The 27,933-nt window shown below is 41.2% G+C and overlaps 1 protein-coding gene and 1 long non-coding RNA gene across 2 annotated transcripts; one reads left to right on the forward strand and one right to left on the reverse strand.

Moving 5' to 3' along the window:
• REEP5 (receptor accessory protein 5) lies at positions 1-23,074 on the reverse strand. The gene is made up of 5 exons (XM_074569833.1): positions 22,939-23,074; positions 22,614-22,707; positions 9,082-9,220; positions 3,900-4,068; positions 1-2,509 (listed from the first exon to the last, which is right to left on the reverse strand). The coding sequence occupies exons 1-5, from the start codon at positions 23,054-23,056 to the stop codon at positions 2,460-2,462; spliced, it is 570 nt and encodes a 189-aa protein (XP_074425934.1). The 5' UTR covers positions 23,057-23,074; the 3' UTR covers positions 1-2,459.
• On the forward strand, positions 22,180-25,416 carry LOC141736115 (uncharacterized). Its single transcript, XR_012584899.1, has 3 exons — positions 22,180-22,270; positions 23,021-23,189; positions 25,121-25,416. It is a non-coding gene; the product is annotated as an uncharacterized LOC141736115 (long non-coding RNA).
• The last annotated feature ends 2,517 nt before the right edge of the window (positions 25,417-27,933 follow it).

Below are 27,933 nucleotides of genomic sequence, written 5' to 3' on the forward strand. Positions count from 1 at the left end.
TCCTGTAAGAATCTCTTTATTTGTGTCCATTTTTTATTTAGCATATTACAGCTTGAGCACAGACATAGAGTAGATGTGTGTACCAACATTTGCACGTAAATGCTGTGAAGAAAGACTTTGAGAAGAGCACTGATCTGTGGGGCCAGCCCCGTGGAGTGACTTGCAGGAAAGGATAACTTGCTGCAGAAATTCAGTCCTTCCTACTTGCGTCAAGGCAAACAAGATCAAATTCTGTTAACAACAGACGGTAGTTTTATTTCAAGTAGAAATCTGACAAAAAGAAGCACTGAATTTAGCCGATGGTCAAGAAACAGCAAGTTGTAAAGACAGGAAGTTGATTTAAAGCCTGTTACATCACTCTTAGAGAATGTTTTAACACTTAACTAGAAATGTTTTATCCCCATTAATAACAGTGGAAGAACTGTTGAGTAGTATGAGAAATGAAACATAAGTTCTGTCTCTACTACAGACCTCATTAGACTTGGAAACTCTAAGATTTACCAGCAGCTTTTAGAGAAGTAAGTTATGCAGTACTTTGTACCTAAATCAAATAGACTACTAAGTAACTTTATTCTAATTTATTACTTCTTGTTTTAAGAGGTGAAACTAAATACACTGACCACATGACTGCTCTGTACACCGTTGATAGTGTTTAAACCACAGCACTAGGATTTAGTCTGGCTTACAGAAAAGGCCAGTGAGTTTAAGACAGAGAAAGAGAAGACAAGAAATTAAACCACTTAAATGGTCTGTCACCTCAAACTTTTCACTCACATCTACAACTTTGTTGTAAGCTTTATCCCCTTCAGCACATCCACTCATAACAAAAAGTTGTTATGGAATGATTAGCTGTGATATCTCCTTCAAATGAAAAACCATGTGCCATCCTACAGAAAATGATGCACTTTCCTACCCCTGTTGACAGCCCTAAGGGCTGTGCTTTCCAGTTTAAAGCTTAAAATGCTTTCCCTTAAGACACTTTTACATCTCTTCTCATAATACCTATCTCTCAAATTTAAAATTGACCCGCTGTGCTTCACTCTTTTGAAGGTCTTGCATCTGAAAATATACAGTGAATGTTTATATACCAACTTGTTGCAAAAAGCCAAAAGTCTTCAAAAGTCCATTTTAAGATTAAATCTTTCGAATCTAATATTGCGGACCAGAAATCACTTTTTATCACATCAAAAGCTTAAGCTTATCTTCTGTGTGTTCTACAAGTTAAGAACTGTCATACCTTTACTGTGGGCTTTAAGAAACATCAGCATGGAGATGTGCACAGGGAGATTTCAGTAATTCATGCTGAATTTGTTGAAAATACTCTGGTGTGAAAAAGTAAATACAGGTTGAGATCTAAAAAATTTATTATTTTTCACTGATTGCAAAAAGGCCTTTAGTCTCTTAACAACTTTGGTTGCATTTTTACTGATTGGTCAGGAATATATCAAGTAACGACAACAGCATCTCCATTCATGAACTTTCAGTGCTCATGCAAAGCTGTTCTTAGTACAGTCATAAGAGACTGCAGATTTCATGAGCAGAAAAAGCTCATGGAGGTTGTAGTCCATCCCATTAACAATGTAGTTCTGCGGAATGACACCCAAGGCAGTTAATATTTCAACAGGTCTTTAGGACCAAGTGATCGTAACGGTATCGCTCCTTAGTGGAAGGTGGTTTGTGCTTTTGAGTGTGATCTTAAAAGGCACTCTACTAACAATTTTAGATGACAACTTTATTTAGCAAGAAGAGGCAAGGAGTTGTACTTCAGTCATCTTGTGCTGATCTTGTGCAATTTAATGTGTCCATTTCTGGCAAATTACTTCACGCTAATATAAGCTTGATCACTTGAATGAAGTTACTCTTCCCTATATTTAGTATCTATCCATTTAAGAATACACACACTGTACCAAATACTGCGTTACAACAAAACATGCAACAGCAAATAATGTCTATCATCAGATGCCTAGAACATGTAATTTCATCATTTACAACTTTATTGGTGGGGAATACATCCATTATGCCGTCTCTTACAATAATTCCCTGTATATTCAAGATCTGTTCAGACTGTATTTTCCTTATACAATATCTTCATGTCACCAGATGCACCACAGTCAAGTGTTAAGAGTAATTACATATGCAAAGAGACAACTAAAGTGCAGAGCCTGTGGGTTATATACTTTTTATTTATGTTACTGCAGAAAGAGATTACTAAAAGATTTCTTCTGCATGAAGATGAATAAAATATTGTCATTAAGCTTCAGATGCTGCCCACTGCATTGCTTTTAAATAAAAATGCTTACTTTCTATACAGACACAGCAAAGTAGTCAGCAAACTTATAACACATTCCTTTAATATATCAAAACGTTTCCAAGGCAAAATTCTCAAAATTATACCACAGCTCCCAGTAACATCAAGCTTCATAAAGGAGGTGGTAGGAAAACTTTATCCAGTTAATAGTTTAAGTGCTCTTCTTTTCTTCACCTAGTAAGTTCACTGTTGCTTTCTTGGCTGCAGGAAAATAAAAGCAAGTTTAATCTTAGACGCCTACGGACTACATGGCTTACTCAGTGCTCCCAAGCTGCACAAAAAAACCCCAACAACTTCCTTTTAGGTCACAAAAGAAAATCATAGCTTCTGTATACACATACACACAGACATAGCGATATAGAACTGATCATACGAAGATGTAAAAATATAAACCAGAAGCAAGAAGCAGCACAATAAACAGCACAGACTGACTTACAACCATTGTATCAATAAAGCAGAGCTGCTCACAGCATTTAGGACGTACAGGTTTCCAGCTAAAAATAATACTACCAAGCTGATGAAACAGGGCTGGATTAACGCTAATGTGTGTCTGTACATGCATGCATGTGTGCATGATTTCTTAATACATGTATGTGGAAACCTTTATATGTGAAAATATGAAAGAGTAAATGATGGAATGAGGACAGAAAAACCCCATGTGCAACATGGAATAACATTATTTAAGATACCTGTCTAACAATAATGATTCAGGAAGGGTCATGCAACAAAATTTCCAAGCGTAGTTAAGAAAGGCAGATCATTTAAATACCAACAGGAAAACTACTTAAGTTGGTAAGAGGAAATGAGACTATGCATTGTTCGGGGGGAAAGGAGACTTAAGGTGCTTTGAAATATCTTATAAATAAATTTCCTTTCAAATTAAATTTAAGTAAACTGTTATTTTAGCTACCTAATACATTTCCTTCCCTTATTAATAAAACTTTCATCAGACATTTTAAGAGTACAAGGGTCCACTACAGAATGCAAGGAAACAGAAGCAAAAATTAAGCAATTTACAGGCTGTGATAATATTTGTTCTAAACAAATAAAAACCTAAGCAATTTCTTTAAGAGTGGGCTCAGAATCCTTTGATGGCCAGAGGAAGGAAAAGTACAAAGACTTACAGATGGGAAAACTTCATTTCATATGTTGCTGTTTACTGGATCTGCTTGACTACAAATTGGCAGCCCTTCTATACTACCAGGTATTTGAGACGCTATTTTAGGAGATGCAAGAATACACTGAAACAATAAATGTATTTATGGAAGGTATCTTGCAAGGATGTTTGGACCTGCCTCTAGACAGAATATTTATAGTGATATAAACTGTGGTGGGAAGACACACAAACTAATTAGCCATTTCTTCCACTCATACAGCTTGCACTCATTCTAGAGTAACTCCGCTCCTAGAACATAAGATCCACCGCAATCCTCTTTTCTTGGCATCTTCACCCAAATTTAACTTCTCCATTATAATTTACACCGTTGTTGTACAATTTTTTCCCCCCAAATGATGAATATTAACTGTACTATTAGAGTTGCCCAGGGAAATTCCTCCTACTTATGTCATTAGTGAATGGTCTTTTCCTCACCTTCTTTAGTGATGGTATCTGCAGTCTCTGCAGCCTTGTCTTTCAGGTCTTTAACAACACTGTCAAGCTGAGCTTCGTGCTTCAGGAAGAAAGGCCGGATAATTCGATGATAGAGAAACTCTGCCCCGTTAGAAGGACTTGGAGCCATGCACCACAACAGGAAGCCACACTACAAGGAACAAGAACATCTGCATAGGCTGAAGAAATGAGCAGGAGACAAGGTGTCGCATGCCTTCCTAAATCTGCCACAGACTTCGGCATATTTAAAACAGTACATTGCCCCCTTCATTTTGTATGGTCACAGTCCCATAACTATGCACATCAGTACAGTTACATACACTGAATCTTTATATGGGAATAATTTCATGGATACTGATAGCATAAACGAGGAAGGCTGTAGCAGTAAAGCTAATCTGGTAACAGTTGTATCAAGATTACATGTGTTGTTTTTTTTTTTAAAGGTAGAAGTATAAAACCTGATTAAACAAAATATTAGTCTCTCTGACTACTTCTAAACTATGTGGCACAGGCCTGACTGAAGGTCTAGGTCCCTAAATCACTTAAATCCATCCAAAAGATATCCCTGTCCTCTCTGTCTCCCTGCTTTGAAAATGCAGCCAGGCAAAGAATGGGACTGTGTGCATCCCAGAGCTGAAGCGTCGAGAAGGAAAGATAGATCCGAGCCACCCATAGCGCACAGACAAGGGTAATGTTTTTGGATCGTGCAGTTTAGGTATAGGTTTTATAGCACAACCTGCTCTCTGGGGGAAGAAAACCCGACCACCACAGTTGTGTAGGGTACTATTTCTGCATCTTACAAATGGGATTAGACAGACAGCTATTACATGTATTACAAATAGCTGTCTTCACTACTGAAGCACCTTTATTTGCCTTCAGTTCTGCTGCCATACACAATACAAACATAGCTATGTAAAACAAAATCAAAACATTTAAGGGACAGGAAGTGTCACAACCAAATTTGCTTGAGCTCTGTAAGTATATATAAGTGATTTTACAGGATAAAACAGCAACAAAATTAAGCAAATTTCCTCACCCATTGTACAGTCATTTCAGACACAAACAGTACAGTATTATTCCATGTCAAAAGCCCCTCCGGAAAATAAAGGCAGAACAGCTTTTCAGACCACCTTTTCTTAAAATGCAACATAAAATGATCCCAGCCTCAGCCAAAATGTGCTTTTTTTCTTTTAATGTTAGACATGATTAAATATTTGAATATTTCTACATATTTTTGGGAGGAGAGGGAGAGAGGAAGAAAACACAACAACAAAACCTCAACTCTTCCTCCTGAAAAAAACACCCACCACACAATTAGCTAAGTTAGGCACCAAAAATCAAACTAATCATTTAAACTACAACAAAACCATAAGCAATTTAAAGCTCTGCATTTAAATACAGTAGCACTTATTTAAATAGCTTAGATTTCAGAAGTTTTCTGGTTTTCACAGCAGTATCTACAGCAGCTGAAGAGATGTTTCAATGCATGCGCTAGAGCTTCTGAAAGTCATTTAAAAAATATGAGCAAAGTCGTACTTATCTATGAGGTTTCCAGTATACTGCATAGTGCAAAAGCATTTCCTAGCAACTAGTCTGATCATAGTATCCTTTCAGAATTTCACTGTGCCTAGCCAGACGTTTCTGCCTCCTCTCCTTCCCTTCATACTTTTGATTTCCCATTGTATAACTGCAAAGACAGACCCACATCCAAGTGGGTTTTTTGGCATTATATAAGAAACTCCTAAATAACAATTTGACCATTACAAGGTGATTTAAGTCAAGAGAGGCTATTTTAAAAGAAAGGTTCTGATTCAAGTTTAGCAAAAAGAAAAAAAAAAAAAAGAGTAAAATCGCTGTTGAATTATGAAAACCACACAGTCTTCTTCAGGCAAGCCTTCCAGGTATGTATTTTGGAATATATTCCCTCTATTCCTCCTCAGACAAAGGACCTTGAGATTGAATGTTCACTAAGTTCTGCTCTTCATACCTGAAAAATTCTGGCTTTGTCTTCACTGCAGCGCACACCACAGTAAAATTGATGCCCCTGATGCACATCAGTTGAAGGGAACACCTACTGTTTTTGGAGAAGATTGCTACTCCTTTTTGCTTTAAGGCCACTTCTCATTCCCCTTGCCCTAGAGAAAATCATTTATGATTTATTTTGAGCTGGAGAGGTTTCTTTACAGTTTGTCTCTTTGAAAAGGATCACTGATTCCTGGGGATAACAACTGCCTTCTACAGAAGATTTTGCCAAACCAATTTACCATCCTTTTAGGTAGGCTTTAAGCTTTCTTCTTTAAACTATTTGATTGTTGTGTCAGAACAGAATGGCTTAAAGGAGCGTTTGCCCAGAAGACAAAAAAAGTTTTTTCAAAGTAAAGTGTATACCAGTGAGAATGCCTACCAGGAACATTCCAATGAATTAAAAGAAATAATTCAACATGTAATGAAATTTGTCACCAGTAAGTAGCAACTCATGCAATATCATTAAGCATGGTCAGAGAAAATAAAGGCAAAAAGTGATGGAATATTAATTTTCAAAAGCTTCTATTATTTGGAACTTAATATAACAGAAAGAAGCAGAGTCAGAATGCCACATAACAGAGTCAGGAGTCTCCTTTCCTTCCCACTACCGAGAATGCTCCTAGGATGGCAACCTCTGCTACTTTCACTGGCTACAGTATTTTAATACCTTAATGCCAAACAAATCTTTAAATAATTAATAGAAGTATTGAAAAACAGATCACATACACATGAAATCACGAGTGGCATGCGTGCCCTGTGCTTCAGAGAAAAAAAGCAGATAAATAAAAAGTAGGCATTACAAAAAAAGCCCCACAAAACCCAAGGAATCTTAAAATAGTTTTCAACTGGAGAACAAAATAATATGCAAATACCATAACATATTCAAAGGAGTTCTTGAACATGCCTTTCTCCCACCTATAAAAACGCCTAGTATGCTGAAAACTTTGGAGTGACGGAGCCTAGGCTCTGGATTTAGGGGAATATAGGAGCAACTGTGATTAGTGCCTCCACCCTGCACATTAAGGTATGTAGAAATACTGAGCAGCTACAACTCAGTTTGGAGTGGAAGCTACAAGCTGTATGAAATACATGTGAATATGAGAATTTAGTATATTTGGAAAATGAAAGTGAGCTTGAAATTTGCATGAATGACATATCTGTGCTACTATTTCATAACGTCATAGAAGAGACACGGAGACATCACAAACTGCACTACCAGAGGTTTTAGTTGTGGATGGACTGAAAGTTAGAAGCTGCCTGCTTCCTCCTTTTCCCCACATGGAGTAACTTCCACCCTCCTACCCAGTCAGCAATGCTTTCTGATTCTCAGCCAACACCTTCTGTCTGCCTCTGTATGACAAAAGTAAACCTCTCCTACTACCCACTACTTAGAGTAAATACTCCTATGTGCCTTCAGCAGCTATTGTAGAAAGATGTGCATTTACCATAATTGCTTCCTTGTGTTTGCTTTTGATGAACTGAGAAAAGTACCTTGCTGTTGATGCCATCACTACATGTAAATGTGGCACTTTGATACAGCATTATCAGAGCCACCTGTGGTTGGTCTTTATTTCCTAGGTCAACCTGAATTGCAATTGCATGCTCTTCAGAATTAGTGCTGTGGTGGCATGAAGTAATCATTGCCACATCTTTTACCACCGAGAAGTTAGAAAAGAAGCTCTGAAAACACACTGTATGAATTCAGAACTGCAAGCATATATCCCTGCTGACAATGGGTAAAGTCATAATCCTGCTAAACTCTAAGGTGAAGCTGAGGAAATGAAATAACTGCATTAAGTGGTTAAGGACACATTCTTCCAGTGCTATAAGCAATTCTTTTGGATCCTATTCAAATCAGATGAACTTGCACTTCGCTCACTATTTGGCCTGGTCTTAATATATTAAAACAGTAAAACTTTCACATATGTGTGAGTATGTGTGAAATTCACATATGCTAAATATCAAAATTATCAGGTTCTTCTTAAAAAACTTGCAAAACCTTTTAAGCTTAAAATGGAAAACATATTTTTGGTTTTGATTAAGGGAAAAAAATAAGCATGTGAGGGGAGAGAATTAACTTTGTGAGACAGGCCAGAACATTTTTAGTTTGAAGCAGAAGTTTAAATATGCGCTTTTTCTTAGGGAACTAGGAAAGTAAGTGTCCAAACGATTGCACAGTTGATGCCTGTTAAAGATTCAAAAGGAACAATGTGGAAGTGTAACTGAGCTGTCCAAGCCAATTTTTGTCCCTAAAATACGTCAGTTCCTGGAAAAAGTGACCCCACCACAATAGCTGGCAAGCAAATCCTTTCAAGAACTTTGATGGGGCTAAACCAGGCTACCAAAGGAAAAGAGAAGGAAAAGAACCGCCCATTGAAAAAGAAAATAGGCAACGGTTCTTTAAGCTAAACAACTGACTTTCCAGTAAGCTAGAATGTCTTCCACCCAATAGTATACACGGTAATTGGCTATCTCCTAGAATAATTGAACATGTTAAAGTTGATTGATGATACACCACACATCAGTTGACAAACAAGGCTTGGAACACATTAAGCAAATCATTGTTGGTAGTCAAACCACACTAACACATGCACAATAGCAACAAGCTCCCATGATACCTGTTGTTTCCCTTCAGGAAAGTAGGCTTAATTAAAAATGAAACCTGTATGATTCAAACTATTATTATGTTGCAGTTTCCTCCTTTGCTCCCAATAGCACAGATGTCAATACTTACTTTTGCTGCCTCTGTGATTTTGCTCTCTACTTCCACTAATGCACTTAAGCAAAAACAGAGCCACACTGTAGGGTTTACCATGTACTGTCATTTTGCCCAAATCTACCTGAACATCAAGACAAAGAACTGTCTTTCCATGCTACAGCTACACCACCTCTTTTTTCCTAAAACATGTCAGACCTTTCCCTGCCACCCATCCCAACTTGCCCTCTTGCCTCACAAAACCATCAGCCATAAACAGATCGCTTTCATAGTGCTAAATTACATGTAATTGGCATCTAAAAATAAGGTGTGGTCCAGGAATGATTCCAAGGAAATCTATTGTCATCTATCCATTCTTGAAGACATTAAACCAGTTATATCAAAGGTCTCATTTCATGAGAAAGGTCACATAAACTAACATACCTTTAGCATGTAGTAGAATGGGAACCAGGACAGAAAGATATCAGAGAAGAATTCCACTATGCTGAAAATGCCATACACAACCCAGTAAGTCAGCCACTGTGTGTCATCATCTTTGTTGGGACTTTCAATTGCCTTGATTCTGCAAGGAAAACAAAACAGGTGAGCAGATCAGTAGCATCAGTCTCATCTCTACTGGTCAAGTTTTTATGACTCAGATTTGCTGTTACATGTAAATCCTCATAATTTAAATACTCTATATGCTATACAGAAGAGAACTAGGTAGTATCTATCACACAGACAACGTGCCCAACATCTCTGAAGAGCAAAGCTTTTCCCCACGTCAGACTTCAAAAAGAAAAGATACTCAAGCTATTTCTAGCTCTGTGATTAAAAAAAACAAAACAAAACAAACAAAAAAAAAAACCCAAAAAACCTGAGCATCTTGACCTTGTTCATAGGACAGGGAAGAGAGGGGATAATCTTTGGGCAGTTCCAGTTCTGGATGCATGGTGGTAATCCTGACCAGAAGACTGTTGTACATTGAAGCATCAGTGATCCATGTAACAGTTAATCTGAGTGAGCCCCGGCCTGTCCTGCACACAGCCTGGCTTTCAGGCCTGCACTGCGCTGCACAAATTCCCTGATCACAGGATAAACTCAGCCAGCTCACTGAAACTGAGGATCCTGCAGCAGCTCCCGCTGGGTACCAGTGACTACACCGCCTGCATGGCCTAAGAAAGATCTCCCTCCTTGACAGTTGGAATGATGAATAGAGTTGTTGTCTTGAAATACAAAAACTACAGTAGCTTAAATTATCAAGATGTGGTAACCTTGTCTACAGATGAGGTCTGCACAGCGTGCTGTGTGCGGATCAGAGGCCCATTCAGTGCTGCTCAACTCGGGGTTCCCAGCACCTACAGGGATATAAGACTGTCTATACTGTTCTCCGTTTCTTTTTAGTGTTAGCTCTAATAAATAGCATTTTAAATGAAGTTTTACAGAATTTAAATTCCTTTCTTACTGGGATCATAACAGACCAGCAACCGCCTGGTACAAAGAGCATCTAGATAAAAATTTTAAATCTCGTTCAGGATTTTGAAGTGAATCTCAAATATCTTTACTCATAATGTACATGCATTAGGTAAACCAAGAAGGTAAACCACAAGATTTGCTCTAACTACTAACAAGCACTTGGTCTACAGAAGCAGGGGAGATCCAGTACCCCCTGCACCATACAGTGCAGGAGAACATATCTGCATCACCAGTTGTTTTGCTCTATAAATCCATTCATACAGGACTTGCAAATTCTGATGTAGACTACGGTATTAAGAACAGGGTGGAGTAAAGTCTTGGGCTTTTTGCATACTGACTAACTGGGTTTTTGTTCCCCAACTGCTACGAGAATGCAGTTCAAGTTTACACGGTTCTGAAAATAGGAAGTTGAAAGAAAGATGCGCACGTGCTTCCTTCAGAACAAGTAATGAAGTGGAGACTCTGGACTCACTAAGTTTCAGATTAGCACTGTAAGAAGTTTTAGAAGTAAATGTTAGCACCTGTAAGCCTGATAATGTGAAGCTTAAGAGTATTAAAAAGCATTTATCCTCTCCACTCATGCTGTAGGATTAAAATCTGTAGACTCAGTTTAAAGAATTTACTTTTAATTATTTTATAACTTATTTCTTTAATAACAGCTATATTGTTGCTGAAGCAGCATCTGTAGCATATATCAAGCTGCAAAGTTTACTTTTAGTACCTAAAAAAGATGGAGAGTTAGGCAGGTTTACAAAATAGAAACCAGACAGACGGCTGGCTGTGAGTACATTTCCTGGTTTGTGAATTAAGAAATCCTTTGGACTCTGTCACTTCCTAGTTCTGTAAATAAAGGAAAAAAAAACCCTAAGAAAAAAAATTCAACCACGTGACATGCCTTATTTTTTAGCAAAAGAACTGTCAAACCCACCACATGCAGAGAGAATTGGTGTAGCTACTGAATTGAATTACTTTGAAACGCAATACAAGGATCTGATACTTAATTTATGCATTATTTCCATTAGAGTTTGTAGCTGGCCAGCAGGGTCCTGCAACAGGAAGAACAACAGCCCTTGCCATACCCCATCATGCACAATAAGGTGCTGTTATTGAGGTACTGCATCAGCACAACCAGAAGAACAGGTTTTCTACAGGTGGAGAGACGTCAGGTCTGCTTACAGCTGTTCCTAACACAACACAATGTTAGGAAACAGTAGTCCAGGCAGCCTGCACAAAGGCAGTGCCAACTTCATCTGCTCCTGCCCTCCCACGGGTATCAACCACATTTTTGCTATGCCCACACCTCTCAGGTATTCTAATACTGCCGGGTGATGGGGTCCTACAAAAATCCAAAACCAACCCAGACAACATGGGAGGTAAAGGAGAGGGCTACTGATCTATTTTCAAGGTGTGAAGTTTCACGGTACTTCTGGACAGAAAGAAAACATGCAAGTGACAAGTAGGGAAGTCAAGAGTGGTGGATGAATGGAGGAAAGGAACAAATTGCAAAGTTTCTCAGTATTAAGGAAAACTTGCTTAGTGGGGGTTCACTGTGTGAATTTCTCTAGTTCTGCTGACAGATTCTCCATTGGAGGCATACAGTGGAAGGCTTATTTTACCACAGTAAGCATGCTAGCTTGGTATTTGTGAGAGACCACTTTGCAGTGAAACCGCTAACAGTGTTGCTATTTTCCAGTCATCATCAGAAGCCATCCATGGATTTAAGGAAGAATTGTTTAACTTCCGTTAACATTGTTAAAGTCATCTTAGTAATCACGAAAATCAGTTTTCATAAAAGCTTAGAATCTCTCATTTTGTGGCAAAGGGCAGATGGCATATCACTGTGTTAATGAGGAACCCTCTATTATCTTCTCTCCTGGAAAAACAGATGGCCTTTGAGAGTTCCTAAACGCAGTGCCATGGGTGCGCTCCCCTTGAACGTTCACCATCTGCTGACGAGTTCCCTAAGGTGATGTCTTGAAGCAAATACAGAAACAAGACACTTTCATGGTCAGTCAGTCAGAAGCAACAGTACTACAAGTAGTCAAAACCCCATCTGATTTAACCAGCTGATATGCAGCATTAAATCCATTCTGCACACTGTAGGAAACAGCGCATTTCGCCTCCCATAATGGTAACAGCCACGTCAGCTCTGAGGAAGGGCATAAACTGCAACTGCTAGCAATGACTGCAGTCCCAATCCCATTCAGTGGGAGGGGAGGAAGAGAAAACAACAGGATGTATCAGGGCCATCAGTGAATGAAAGTTTTAACTGAAGTCAAGGAAAGGCAAGTATTTTATAAATATTCTGCTTCAGAATGGGAAATATGTCCCCCAGCTGAAACTGCCAGTGAAAATCCAGTCCCTGTTAAATAAGACAAAAGTTATCTCCATCCTTTGCTACTTACACACTATTTCAATAGTAAGTCACAGAACATACTCCTTACCCAAGAACAAGTAAGTACTTTAAGTTATGTAGAGTATCTGAACAGATAGGGGTTTTATCCATTTAAAACTATACTTCTTTCAACATGAGAATCCCACCCTAATTAAACTTATTCTTTTAAGTTATTCCCTAAGTTATTAGGTATTTCCCTGGTGTAATGCTCTGCACAATTAACCTTAGGAGATATACATGTTGCTTCAAGCCAAGAACATTTTATTCTTCCCCATGCTAAGTCATGAATCAATCAGTGTGATATTCAAAATGCAATCTCCATCAACAAGTGAAAAGATACAGACCAAGAGGCACTGCCAGCGCAGCTAACTTTGGGACAGCCTTCTTGTAACAGTTACTTATACATTGCAAGAGCAAATAAGACAGTCTCATTAGCACTTAACATCAAGATTTCCTAACAAAGGAGCAAGCATCCAAAGCCTATAGTTTCAAATTTAAAAAGAGATACTGTCAAGTTTTTGTAAGTTTTTTCTAATACTGATTTGACTAAATTACATTTTAGTTACGTGTAGTAATTACACATCACGAAGGATTTTATATGGTGCTGACACACTGTGGGAAAATAACAGAAAATCCACAAGGATGACTGCAAACATGCTCAAGTGACCTGCAGCTGAGGTGTTGAAAAGTACATACATCACACATTGCTTAGACTTGTGAGCTTGACAAGTAGAACATCTATGCTTAGACAACACAGGCCCGTGATAGACTCCAAAGCACCCTATCGAACATGCTTGAGATTCCTGCGCTGCTGTCAGCAAAAGAAAGCACAGTGGAAAACTATGCCCGCCTGAATCCCCTATACACAGGCGAGAATCACAGAATGTGTTGGGTTGGAAGGGACGTTTAAAGGTCATCTAGTCCAACCCCCCTGAAGCAAGCAGGGACATCTTCAACTCGATCAGGTTGCTCAGAGCCTCATCCAGCCTGGCCTTGAATGTCTTCAGGGATGGGGCCTCCACCACCTCTCTGGGCAACCTGTGCCAGTGTCTCACCACCTTCATTGTAAAGAACTTCTTCCTAATGTCTAATCTATACCTACCCTGCTCTAGTTTAAAGCCATTGCCCCTCGTCCTATTGCTCCATGCCCTTGCAAACAGCCCCTCCACAGCTTTCTTGTAGGCCCCCTGCAGGTACTGGAAGGCCACTTATAAGGTCTTCCCAGAGCCTTCTCTTCTCCAGGCTGAACAACCCCAACTGTCCCAGCCTGTCCTCATAGGAGAGGTGTTCCAGCCCTCGGATCATCTTTGTGGCCCTCCTCTAGAGGCAGGTTCATTACACTTTCTAGCAAGGACTGAGCTCTGCAGAGCCTGCGTTCCCACTTGCGTGCCTCTGCCTGGGAGCTGCTTCAGAGGCAGCCCAGTTTGCAAGGTATTGAGATTAAATCTACTCTTTGCACTTCATCCGTGGCATTGTGGTTGTTCCTGCATCCTGCCTGGGTCGGCACAGACACTAACTCTAGAGAACTTTCAATAAAGCCTCAAACAACTATTTACAGTAGTTCCACATCTTGCAGTTAAGAGCAGTCACTAGGAACAGCTCCCAGTAGACTGGATGGTAAACATCACAGCTCAATTATTTTAAAAACAGATGCACGTCCAGTAGTGAAAACGTGGGCCTACATTGCACTTGTGGAGATAGATGGGGAGCCAGGTAAAAACTTCCTTCTTAGCCAGATCTGTCCCCCGATAATCCCACTAGCTGGTGATGCCAACAGGGAAGAGTAGAGGCTGCCGTGCTCTCCAGTAGTCCAGGGCTCGTATCAGCTATGTAGCTACAGTATCAGAGTACCGGCTGAATTTTGACCATGTGCATCCTGGAATCAGTCAAACTGAACTCTTGAACAAGTGTGGTGACTTTTAAGACTAGTAAGCTGCCAAGTTGAGTTCTTCACTTAAAGCATCTGACTCATTTTGACAAAAAAATCAGCTCTTTTCAAATAAGAAACTGTTACACACTCCTGAACTAGCTCTGGCATAACAAATCACTGTTAGAGTTAATTCACACATACAGTACTCAATATTATAAGTACACCAGTTACAAGTTTGTGGTGGGTGTGGGTTGTTTTTTTTGAGCTGAGTCCAGATGTGGAAACCAGAAATAAAGAAAGAAATGCCAAATCAAAATTTTCTCTAGTCTCGTGTGATCACTCAAATCCAAGCAATTTACAAGATGCATCTGATGACTCTTGTATAAATAAAATCACAGGTTTAAGACAAAAGATTAGCCTCCATTAAGCCCAGTGCTCATGTTGTAGTTAGGGAAGACTGGACCATTTTGCGCTTCCTTCCTTCAGTTTTCTCATCAGTGTTATACTAAATGAGTACGCAGGCATATTTGTGACCGTCTTAGCCAAGCATAACTCTTCTCCCCCGCCATTTAACTTAAAAAACCCTGGAATTACCTTACACTTACCAGTCTGCCAAAACTCTTTACAGCAGGTTGTGGTGATTAAAAAATAATTTACTTCAAGATAGCTGTCCAGACACCTCTGTGGGATCAAGACTCCACTGCATGACAGACTTCGTCAGTTTGGTGCCTCCCTGTCATCCTCATTTCAGACTCATCTTGCAGGCTGCCTCCTTGCATTATTTCAGTGAAATAACTACCTGCATATTTGCATTTACTTTATCATTTTGTCTCCTGCACTTACATCCACCAGTTAAAAGCCTTCAGTCTTCCATCTTTCATCCTCGTTACTAATTCCAATAGCAGAGTTGTGCATTTGCAGATACTGAAAACATCTTCCTGCCAAACGTACTTACTTACACAAGTGCTGCAGTCCAAGTCTACCATCTCCCCGCTCAAAATTTTGTGTAACCAGAAGATGGCAGGAGACAAATTCATGAAGGACAGCAAGGGGGGCTCACTGTCCATGCAGACAGTTATTAGAAGACAACAACAAAGAACATGACAAGTAGTACAAAGGGTTCTACCTTCTTTTCTTCAAAGAAAATGGAGACTGAGGCAACAAAAGGAGCACATGCCGTTTTGCCCACCAGTGAAGCGAGTTCTACAGACTACATGTTAACTCATCACAAAGCTAGATTCCTACAAAAATGCAGCAATCCTCTCATTTCATTGCTCTCTGCTCATTCTTGGCCGGGTCTCTTCCACAACAAGTATTTGTAGGGCCATACAATGAGTCAGTCCCCCAGTTGTGACTCAGGTTAAAACCAGCTTCCCCCACACATCCACGCACACACAGACTTTTTTTGCTGGGATTAACATGCATCAGTGCCTCAGTCCAGCCTGCCAAACCATTTGGTTACTGCTTGTTCTGCCACATAGGCCAGGCTACGTGGGCGGTGCTGTGCAGCAGGGGCTCCAGCAGGCTTCAGGTCTTCACTCCCAGAAAAGCCGTCCATGCACACTCTATGGAAGGGGGATTTCCTCCACTTCCACCCTTAACACAGGCAAAGAAAGTCACTGAGGGCCTCAGTGGGGCTTACCTGTGTATGCGGTCCCGGGCTAAGCTTAGCCAGCTTCACTGCTGACTGTACTCATCCACATTAACAGTTAGACCAGTATTGCTACACTGCCTGCTAGAGTCTGAAAGTCCCATTTTGGAAAAGTCTAATCCCAGGCTATATTACGTTGTCTTTCCTGAAGGTACTGACAAGAAGGAGAAGCTCCGTGAAGTGAGGGAGCTTTGGGAAAAGCCATATTTTACCTGCGTAGTGCAAACATGCCACACCCCACCAGAAGGCGGCACTTGCTAAGGATCCACAACACAGTGCTTCTCTGCTTGTGACAGACAATTTTGTCAGAGGGAGGCAAAAAAATGTTTCACAGGCTTTGGCTGCCTCTCCACAGCTGTTACTGTTTAGGGTGCAGGCACACAGATCAAACAACAGTGTTGTAACCAAATGGAGAAGAACTGGGCTGTTGCCACATGCTTACAATACAGAAAGAATAAAAGTTACATTTTCCTGTCAACCTATGCTGCACTGTGGAGACTGTATTTCAAGTGTAATTTTCTTAAAGTTCTACTACTGTTTTTTAGTTCTGTTTACTACAATATTGGCTAAAGAATTATAGTATGGCCTTAATTTATACCAACGTACAGTAAAGCATGAAATCATGGTGCAACGCTTTCAGACTTGTCTCAGTAAAATGCTGATGTTTTGAGGTAATCACTGTGTAAGGAGTTTTTAACTAGAAATGAAAATCCTACAGTTTTAATTATCAAATGTAATTAAAAATTGATTCATGAGGGAGTGGGAAAGGGATTAGAGTTTTAGGCTGAGGACTAACTTCTGGGTTGAGGCTGGTTTGCAGAGACCTGAAGAATTCCCTTTATGAAATTTTGTACTTTATGAGTACAGTTGCTAAACCATGTGGCAATAAAATTTTGAAATTTTTCTTTTTAAACAAAATTAAATTTTATCCAGTGTTCACAAACCCTCACATGAATGTTTGGATTTCTTTTCCTAACAGGCAAAGACAGCCTCATTATCCTCATCTAAAAATCGTGTACCTTGCTCACTGTATGCATAGTGACAAGTAGGCTTCCTTCCTTTTGGGATAGCAAGATGTTGCCAGCTCTCCTGTGTCAGGTAAGTCTCGTAATTGTGAAGAAAGATTTTTTAAATGTAACTAGAGTACATTACCACAACAAAACAAACAGGGAAACAAGAAAAGCAACTAACAATAATCCACATTTTTTTAATCTCACTTTTTGACTCCAGATCACTTTTTCAGCATTTAGGATCTGCAATTACACACATAAAATGTTAGAAGCACTGTGACTCACCAGGAGAAAGGGTACTTTAAAAATATACTCCAGCAAACCCCACTGATGTAAGTCTAATTATTCCATTAACATCTGTAGGCCTACATCAACCCAGTTGCTAGAGATCAATGCAGTGAGAGAGGAGAGTCCATGCAAGGTGCAGTACTGTAGCGCATCAAAATGGTATCTACATCAATTATAAACTGGAAATCTTTCAATGAGTTTTATTCAGGTTCTGGACCCACCTGTATAATAGAGACCTTTATATTTTTAACCTAAATTTAAGATATGGAAGATAAATTAAAATTTTCCTACAGTTATCACAATATCAGACTCTCTTTTGCATCTAACCACTTGCTGTCTCTAGGAAGGAAAGCACATCATTTGTCCAGCCAACAGACAAGACAGCTTTTATTTTAAACATGGCACTCTAAAACCTAAAAGACAAAAAGCAAGGATATTTGGAGGAACTGATCTAACAGAACATATACAAAAAAGTCAAAATACACTTTTTAGTATCCGAAGCCCCATGAAGAGAGTATCAGCTGGGAGAGGAAACAGCCTAAGTGCAGAGAGATTTGGAAACTTTCTGCTTATATTTACCCTGAGCGTTGTGAACCTGGCTAGATACACCAGCTCTCTCAAATCACTTTTATAAAGCAGCAGCAGAGCATTACTGGTGAACACTAGCATATCATGCAGTGTTTTCCATGAAGGAAAAACATAAGCATTCTCCTGAAAACTTGTTAAAAGAAAGCAAATTTGCTGCCCTAGCTCTCAACAAATACAGGAACAATTTTACATTTCCTAAACAACTATGACCAAAGAAAAGCCGTGTTCCCGTTTTAGAGGTACGGAAGAGGCAAAGGAGCTAAGAGACAGGCTCAAGACACCATGACAGTATTCAAATTAAGACCTGAGTTGTGCGTTTGTACTTCTCTACAATCAATCTAGATTGTTTCCTGTTCGTGAAGTACCACAAGCAGCACTTAAATTCAGCTCTTTTTGCTATTGTGTAAGTAACAGCATTACATCAGCCAAAGCAGAGAGAGGTATAATTGTACTATATTGCTTCTCTACCTTGAAGACACCAGTAATAAGTTCAGACATTTTAATGCCCTAAGCTATTTCCATCTTTGTGATTTTTAAACTGCACATGACAGCACTCTGAAATTTCCAATCCTTTGCACGCATTTCTTAGTCATCAAAGGCTGCCTTCCTGCTTGCACTCTCTCTAATTTTTTTGAGGCAGTTAACCACCTCTGGCTATGGGTGGAGTTACATTTAAACAGGCTAGCTCTGGAAAGTTGAGAAAAGCAGTGAAGATACTGGCAGTGTTGTTTACACACTGACAACACTCAACTCCTCCATCTACTAGTCTGAGTATTGCCTTGTGCAGTTAAAGCTCACTGTAAGTACAAAAAGTTGCTTCTATCATATGTGGTAAACTTTTCAACGCTGGTCTACTGCAAACACAAAAGCCTTTAAACAAATGTTAGACTTCAACGTAAGGTAACTATTCTATTTCATCAGACAGCACTTAACAAAATTTTAGGGAATAAGACTAGGGTTTTATGACAAACTTTAATCCAGATTGTCTGATTTACTGGGAAACAGCCAGATAAGGTTTACTTGGAAAACTACTGCTTAATTTGGCCTATGTCAAGAGCCTCAGGTGGGCCCTTGCTGGTGACATGGCATAGAAGACTTTGATTTTTTCAGGACATTTTGTATCCCTAGAGAAGAAACTCCTCCTGAACCGCAGTGATGCGAAAGCTGGCAGCAGCGCAGCTGCAGCTGTACCACTTCATGCCAATAGCCAGGCACACCCCATCTGCTAGATCTAGCCCAGCGGCTACAGCCTCCAGCACCTCTCCACTGAAATTCCCACCTGCTGCACAGCACACACTGACAATGAATATAGAGAATGACATAAACAAAAAATAAACTACAGAAATATACAAGGCCTGACAGGCAGATACCTGCACTTCCGTAAAAGTGTCCTGGGTTTCATGTGTGAACAGGCTGAAATCTGAGCTGAGCATCCTTCTCTGGGCTTGTTTTTTTCCGACACATTTTCTTTCAGGCAAGCACAGAGATGAACAGTAACTACCATGATGAAGGTAACCCAGAACTAAGATCCTAATAAAACAGATTTAGAACATGCCTAATGGCTCACTCACCTGGTAGCCTGTTTGCTATTTTAAACAACTGTAAGGACAGAAGGCGGTCTCCCTTGCAGAACACAAGACATCAGTCCCTTCATGGGGGGAGACTCCTTCATGAATGCCTTTTCTGCTAAACAGAAGCCTGACCCAGTACTTCGTTGTTTTTCACTTCACACAATTCAGTCACTGACAATGCAGAAATGATACACTGATCTATACACAGCAGAAGAAAGTAAGTTAACCAGGGACAAGTAGTCTCCTTTTTCTCTTTCAGTACCTTTCTGAGACGTTTCAGGCTTGGATCCATTGTTGAAACACCTGTGTAAACATCAAACTAACACCCTGCACAATACCTTATGTTTACCAGCTTCTGACCTCTACCAGAAGGCACAGCTTTTACAGCCAAAGCCATTTAAGGGTGTTTGCAGCTATTAAGAGAGCTGAAAACTGTGTTCTGCCCAACGCTAGGAAGCAAATTCCACTACTGTTAGTTATGTATCAGGCTCTTCAGCTGTCTTTTCACACAGGACAGATCAAATAGAAGAGATGAATAAAAAAACCACCCTGGCTAGTGTTCTTTATGCTTTGGGTCTTTATTCTTTATCAGCACGGGGGGCAGCACTTGGCAGCACCCTGACTGCAGTACCGGATCCAGTGCACCAAAAATGAAAGCAGGAGTCACTCTAATAATTCAGCTTCTTCTTCTAACAGCTTAGCCCTGCATTTGGATAGAGATCCTACAGTAGATACAGAGAGTGACATGGTAGCACCAAGACAAAAAGAAACCCATATGGTGGAAGAAGGGTAATCACCAAAGAGGATTCTTACTCTTTTTCATGGTCAGGCAGCCTGTGTTTGATTCCAGACTGAAAGCCATCTTGGGAGATAGCACAGATGTCCTGGTGTGCTGCTGTCAGACTGATGCCGTAACACTGTACAGGCTAGCAAGGGCAATACTGCCTATCCCAATTCACACACCTCACTCCCAAAAAAAGGCAAACTGAACGGGACTGTGAAGCGTGTGCACTAGCACATGTCCTCTCACGTCTCCTCTGGACCCACACAGCTGGCTCTGCAGGCAGAGCAATGCATGTGGGGAAAATGCGTCGCACCAGCTCTGTATCAGGAAGGAAGGGAGGAGAGGGGAGGCGATCAAGACCACCTGTGCTGTCAGCAGGCTGCTTCATGAGCTGGAACCTGTCTGCAGGTTGCTACTGAAAGACATGGGCATGCAGCACATCACATGCGTTTTAAATTAGATTTTCACCTGTGATTATAATTACCTTCTAAAGCTGTTTCAGCATTGAAAAGACAGCTAAAGGGAAAGCGTTAACTGAGCATGAACTGGAAAAAAAAGAATTGGCACTGTATTCATGTGCATGCTATTCATTATGGTTTTTTGTTTAAGTAAAATTTATAGCCAAGGACAACAGCATAAGCACACATTACTGAAAAAAAAAACCCAACACCAGAACACCCTAGTGTACTACTGTCTGGGAGGTAACTTTTCACGTCAAGATATATTTAAAACCAGCTTCCAACATGAAAAAGGGTAGACACCCTACAAAAAAGATTTTAAAAATATATAATTTTCCAGATCTGGGAAAAAAATTGGAAGAGAAAAAACCCCAGTACTCATATTTGATTTGCTACTGTCTTGCCTTCACAGCTCTAAGAGCTTTTATTATTAATTTATTCACCATAGTTGCATAACGGCAGATTTAAACTATAATCCCAAACCAGTTTTTAAAACAAATTTAAAAATTTAAATAGGATTTTATACAGTAATTATGTAAGTTTAGAAGTGACCTGTCAGACACAAAATATTACATAAACATAATTCCTAGGTAGCTATTTTAAGGTTTTGAAGCTTTGTTGGCTGATATTTTCACTTTCAATTTTTGATGAAAAAATATCTTTTAACTAGTCCTTTCACAAAGCATTGCCTTAAAGAAAATAAAACCTAAGTTTCTCCAGAGTTCTTGGCCTATAATGTCCTAAAATTAGTGCTCAGTGGAAAAGTGTTGCTTAGTTTTAAGCATCATAACCATACGATGTTTCAAGAGTGGGTAAAACTATGTCAATTTCCCACATCTCTGAAAAAAACAAAAGAGAAAGAACTTATTTTGTATTGCCCAAGATCTAATTACAGAGAACATATTTTTAAAAGTCAATTTCCCACAACTCTGAAAAACAAAAAAGAAAGAACTTATTTTGTATTGGCCGAGACCTAATTACGGAGAATATATTTTCGAAAGTTGCTGACTGTATTTAAACACGAGTTACTTAAAAGGCAAGCACTGTGTTTCAACAATACAGCAGTATAGCTGGGAAGAAGGACCTCCATTTTATGAACGTATTAGGCTACACAGAAGGCTTTATTTAGTACACTTCTCAAGTCTTTTGGAACATACTCCACTGTGGTCTTACCTAACAGGAAATCCATTTTGGTCTATAACAATATAATGCCCATGAAAGATACCACACATTGTTTTAAAAAAAGGATCTAAGGAGGCTTTCCTTTGAAATATTAGGTGGTTTTAAGTTCTTTTACACCCAAGAGGAGCTGCAGCATTGTCCCTCCTACCTCTCACCAGCTAGGTGGTTTTGGAGTAAACAGGACTCCTTAATGCATCTCTGTGTCCAGCCCATTACATTACCCAGTGCTTCGCACCGAACATATGCTGACACTGCACCAGCGTCTTTCTGCGTATCTGGGAGCGTCCTCAACTGAAAACATCGCTGAGTTTTCACAACCACTGTTACAACAGCGATTCTCCCTCCTGCTACCAGCAGCAGGTAAGACACAGCGATCCGGCCTCTCCCTGAAAATGACAAAGCTGGGGACCTGCAGCTGAAACGTAGCGTGCTACAGGAACCGGTTTTCGAGTGTGGAAATTACCCAGCGTCTCCCATCTGTAATTTATTACGTAGCACTTGCCAGATGGCAGAAACCCTGCTCTTCACTTAGCACCTTGCGCCTATACACGCTAAGGGACGGGGTGGGCGGGAAAACTCAACATTTCGGAGCGGGGTCCTGGCACACCACTCTGACGGGCTGTGATTTTGCAGCCCTGTCCTCTCCCCAGCGGGTAACGCAGGCGATCATCGCGACAAGAGGGGGAAGAGTCGCGACACTCACGACACGTAGGCGGGGTAGCCGAAGCCGATGACGTTGCAGAGCAGAGACGCGCCGTAGCCCACCACCAGGTACACGGCGACCGCCCCGACGATGGCTGCGGGGGAGAGAGAGAGAGCAGAGAACCGTTAGGGCGGGCAGCCCCGCACCCCGGGGTTCGTCTCACCGCCCGCCCGCCGCCGGGAGAGAACGAGGAGGAGCGGGAAGGGCGCGGCCGGAGCGCGGCCGCCGCCATGGGCCGTTCCCCCCATCACCCCCCAGCCCCCCGTGCGAGGCAGCCCCCTGTCCCCTGGGGGGACGGGGGCGGGGGGCGGCAGCTGGAGCTCACCGGTGGCGATATAGGTGCGGTTGACGCCGGTTTTGCTCTCGATCTGTTCGAGCACGGCGGTCATGCAGTTCTTCTCGTGCAGGAACCGGTCAAACCTCTGCCTCATCGCCGCCGTCATGGCTAGGCCGCCGCGGGCGCCCCGCTCCTCAAGCCTCCACAGCCCCGGGCGCACGACGACCAAGCAGCAGGCTCCTCCTCTGCCGCCGTCCGCCCGCCCACAACCGCGGCGGGAGGCGGCCCCGCCGCCGGCGGTAAGCGGCGAGGCGGGGGCGGGGGGGCGGTGGCAGGCAGCGGGGAGCCATCTTCCGCCGGCCCTCGCAGCCTTGCCCGCGCCGCGAAATGGAGGCCGGGGGGCGCCGCCTGGCCTGGGCGCGGGGCCTCGACCTCTCCGTGTTTCTGGGGAGCCCCGAGCCCAGGCCGAGGAGGCGGGGGGCGTGAGGCGTGAGGCGGCGTCCCCCAGCCGTCCTCGCCCCGCGACGGGCGGTACCGCCTGGCCGCCTCCCCGGCGAGGCTGGTGTTGAAGCGTAGAGTGGCGGCCGGGGACATCCCTGCAAGGGAGGTGCGCCTTGTTTCAGTGAGCAGGTGGTGGATCCCCCGTGTAAGCGAAGTTAAGGAGAAGGAGGGCCCATGCATAGCCAGCTCTGGTCCCCTAAAATTGCTCAAAAGTTGTGTTTGTTTGTTTGGTTGGTTTTTAAAAAAGCCATATGCATTATCACTAATTTCAGATGTGATGAGCAAAAGTCAGAAACGGATGGTAGGAATTAACGTGATGTAGAAGAAAGGTTATGATAACATCATTGCACAGCTACCCAAACGGTGTGTTACGACACCAAGGGCAGCGGCTCCTGGCTGTAACTGTATCTTAGAATTTATGGAGTGCACAATGTTCTTGCCAACTAAATATAATTTATTGGCTATGATGTAGTCCTGGAAACTTCCTTGGCCTGGCTGACCCTTCCCAGCAACTCCTCTGCATCTGACTCAGCGTTACAACTAGTAATGCAGACGCTCTATGCCTTCTTCAAATCTGTGCCACTCATAAGCATGCCAGAAAATACAAATCAGTCTTCTAAAGCTTTTGTGTGTGTGTGTCTTATCTTCACCTTGGAAAAATATTTAATGCACATTGTGCTTTCAAGCTGTCATTGTTTTGGGGAAAAGCATCTTGCAAAGAATTTAAAACAAAATCGTTTGACTGCTGAAATACCTTTTCTTCTTTCAAGTAGCTGTCCTACTAAAGGCAGAGGTGATGAGAGGAGGGAGAAAAATACATAGTCCATAGCCCCGGCTAAAAGGCTCATCCTCTAATTTCAACTTGTTTTATGATAAAAGGATCTATCTTGTTTAATGGAATCGTAAAATACAGTCAAAAGGGATTTCTGCAGGTTATTAGTCCAGTCTGCTCAAAGCAGTGCTAATGCCCTGGTATTCAGGGTTTGGACCACTGAGGTCTGAAAATCCTCGTGGATAGAAATTCTGCAGCCTTCTTGGACAGCCCATTGCTGTCCTGAACTGCAATCACAGAGAAGATTTTTTTCCTCATATTTGAAATTGAAATTTCTCTTGATGTCACGTGTGACTGTTTCATCTTGTCCTTTGCTCTGGTCCTCTCTACCTCTGAGGAGGGTCTAGTTCTCTTTAACATCCAAACAGATAGCTGAAGGTAGCAAGCCAATGTCGCAACTTGGCTTCACTTATGAGACAAGCACAACAATCCCAGATCCTGGAGCCTCCTTCTATGCCATATGTTCGAGCCCCCTTCCTTTCCTTTTCTTTGTTTGCCATATCCATCTGATGTGTCTTGGCTTTTACAGGGAATTAGGTGGACTGTCTGGACAGGCGTTAGATAGCATGAAGGGATGCTGCTGCTTTTAAATTAATAATGGCTAGTAACAGTGCCAGATATCCTTAAGAAACGGTCCTTTAAAAGATGTGTGAGAGATTTAATTCTCAGCTGTAGAGAGAACAAAATTCTATACCTGCATTTAAAATACACCAATATTAAAAATGTTAGCAACTTCACTGACATTCCTTTTGTCAAGTAGCAAGAAGTTGCTGTGTAGCAATTCCCCATTCTTATAAGAATACTTTGCTATTCCGATGTGCCTAAGGATTAATAGTGACATAAGGTAAGCATCACCAGAGGATGCAGAAAACAGTATGACTCCTATTTTGTTTACAGGTATGCTGGAATGTGGAGAAATTACAGGACCTGCTGAGTTCTAAGTGAGCAGCTCAAACTGAAAAGGGATCTGCAGACTCGGATCACATTTTGCAGGAGTGCAAGAAGCCCCATGGAAACTTACTCTGGTCTTTTGGTTTTTGTTTTCTCTCCCATGCTCTCTCTCCTCACACTTAATAAAGTCCCTCTAAAAATTCTAGGTTTTTTCATCATACCTGTAAGACCAAGGAGGAGAGCAGATAAGACACAAAACTATTATAGAAAATGGAATCTAATAAAAATGTTAAAAACAACTGAATTCCATCTGACTTTTCATAATAACGCTTTGTATTTTTGTTCTTTTATTCCAAAACATACTTTTAAATGTGGCATTAATATCTCTCCCAGTTGATCTGTGCTAGACAAACATTTTCAGTGTACTACAATGTGCTGAGCAAATTCCTTTTAGCAGTAACATGCATAACTGTTTTGTTTATGATGCTTTAATTGTTACAGAGCAAGAGAAGAATGGGTTGTTAGAAGCAGCAAACTGGAAAAGCAAATAGAAACAAAGGTAGGGTATTGTACTAGAAATATACCAATGCTCTTCCAACACAATACGGAGAACACACAATATTGGGTAGTGCTCCTTCTTGTTCCCAGAAATGGCTGAAACTGAGAATAAGGATGGAATACTTTAACTTGAAGGAACTGGCCTAGAGAGGAAGGTTAAAGGAGCACCGTGTGACCTGCTCAAGGAGCTTCTGCTGGAGATGAGGAAAAGCAGAAAAATGCAGCAGGACTACCCCGTGGAGGACCAAGAGACGAGTGCCTTCCCATCTTGCAGGTTTTGAAAGTAGTGGTGTCCTAGACATCAGAACCAAAGCACATGCAGTAGTAGACAGTTTGTCCAGGCTACTCTGCCTCTAGCTATAGATTATCACAAAATACCAAAGCTGACATCTTAAGTGACAGGCTGCAGGACGCATCTGGGCTGGGAGAGGAATTGCACCCTTACACCACATGTAGACTGGCAGGCTGAGAGTTGCTACCTGCTGAGGGTTGCTTTCTGAAAGGAACTAAAAGAAAACAGCATGTAAGAGGGTTATTTCCTTTCTATTGTCCTCCATTATTAATTTTCCTTTTTTGTACCCTATTTTTTTGTCTACCCTTTTTGCCCAGTTAATGCAAATTAGTATGTTTGCTTCTCTACTTTGATGTTTTAAGCTATTTAGTCTGATTTTAGGATTAGAATGGCCTAGGGACAAGATATGCTCACTGACTTCATCTCTCTTCCACCCTATGTATCTTTTCACCTTGAGCTGTAGTCCACTCCTATCCTCCATCCAGCATTAAAGGTTAGCCTCTGGCTTTAGCACAGGTGCATACTTCCTCCGACAATCATCTTAACGTGGAGTTTGAGTGGATGATCATGCCCAAAGGATGTGTAAATATGTTACCTGGATAATCTGGTTAAGCCTGTTTGAGTTCAGTGTTGCCTTAAGTAAACCATGCAATCATGCCCTGTAGCATGCGCTGTGCTTTACTGCATACTTGTCCTGTATGTATAACAATGTACGTGTGACTGCCATTAAATTAATGATTACTTGCAAAGTCTTAAATCCAAAAATTATTAGGAGAAGCCTAATGCAGATTTTTCTGTGCAGGCTTACCACAGCTCTCTATACATAATGCAAACAACGTGATCACTGACTTTTCTTTTTCCACAGGTTCCCTACCTCCTCTGTAGGGTTCAGAGAAACTCACCAGGGTTTAGTTACCATACTTCATCCAAATCTTCTACTGAATGCATCTTATTATTATAATTTCTTGTGCATCACTACATGTGTGGCCCTTCCTGTAGTGCTTCTCATTTAATAAAAATTATTTTTATTTTTACTTTTCTTAACAATCAGGGAACTGAGACAAACATGGATTCAAGTCTAAATTTTCACTTACTTTTTGTGGGTGATTTGCTATACCTACACCTTGCTTCAAATTTTTTTAACTATTCGTGTTTCTCAGCATGGGTTATATAGTGTTGGTTATATAGTATATCCACCATCCACCTGAAATACCGGTCTGTGTGAGCTCTCCCACTCACCTCATTTCCCATGTAACACGCTAACTGAGCAGAGCAGGGGAGGAGTGCTCGCATTGTCTCCTTGTAACTTTTGCGGAAATCTAACCCAAAATACAAGCTTACAACAGCTGGGGGTGCTGAGCTCACATTGCTTATGAAAGTTATATCAGTGCTTTCAGCCCTCTTTCCCTTTACCTACATTAGCTATCCTTTGCTGGAGATTTTAGCATAGAAACCATTTATTGAAGGGCTGAGCGGAATTAATGCCCTTTTCTGATGACCTAGGCAAGCCTCAGACCAGTTCACTTGGTTGCAGATTCTCCAGGCTCTGCCTCAGTCTTTATTCTAATTAACATAAACTGCAAATGCATGTTTATTGAGTCCTGGGTTTGGCTGGTTCTTGGCTTCTGGGACTATCCTCCTAGTCAATGCAATTCTATCCTCCATGTTGGTCATCTTCTTCAAGCAAAACTTTCTCCACCCTCAATTGTCACTTTTCCTGTGCAATCTAGCTCCTCTTCTGACACTCCTTTCCCATTGCGCAAACGGCTGACCCCTTTTTTTATTTTCTGCTACCTTCTCTCCTTGTCCCCAGTGCAAACAGACAATTATGTTCCAAGTATCTTATTGTTGCCTGACTGACTGCCAAGGCTGACTGATAAACAAAGATTAAAAACCCGTTTGACTACATCACCGGGTGATTCTGCAGGTTCCTTGGAGCTGTGAGGTGTTGCCGGTACCAGGTAAACTT

This window comes from Larus michahellis, chromosome Z (assembly GCF_964199755.1).
Source record: "Larus michahellis chromosome Z, bLarMic1.1, whole genome shotgun sequence".
NCBI classification, from domain to species: domain Eukaryota; kingdom Metazoa; phylum Chordata; class Aves; order Charadriiformes; family Laridae; genus Larus; species Larus michahellis.

What these genes read in the sequence shown, in the direction of transcription:
- REEP5 (XM_074569833.1), bottom strand. Translation starts at nt 23,056, where the DNA reads ATGACGGCGGCGATGAGGCAGAGGTTTGACCGGTTCCTGCACGAGAAG. An exon ending in CCGCACCTATATCGCCACCG is followed by an intron (nt 22,708 to 22,938) that starts GTGAGCTCCAGC and finishes TCTCCCCCGCAG; the next exon opens with CCATCGTCGGGGCGGTCGCC. An exon ending in GGCTACCCCGCCTACGTGTC is followed by an intron (nt 9,221 to 22,613) that starts GTGAGTGTCGCG and finishes TTTTCCTTGCAG; the next exon opens with AATCAAGGCAATTGAAAGTC.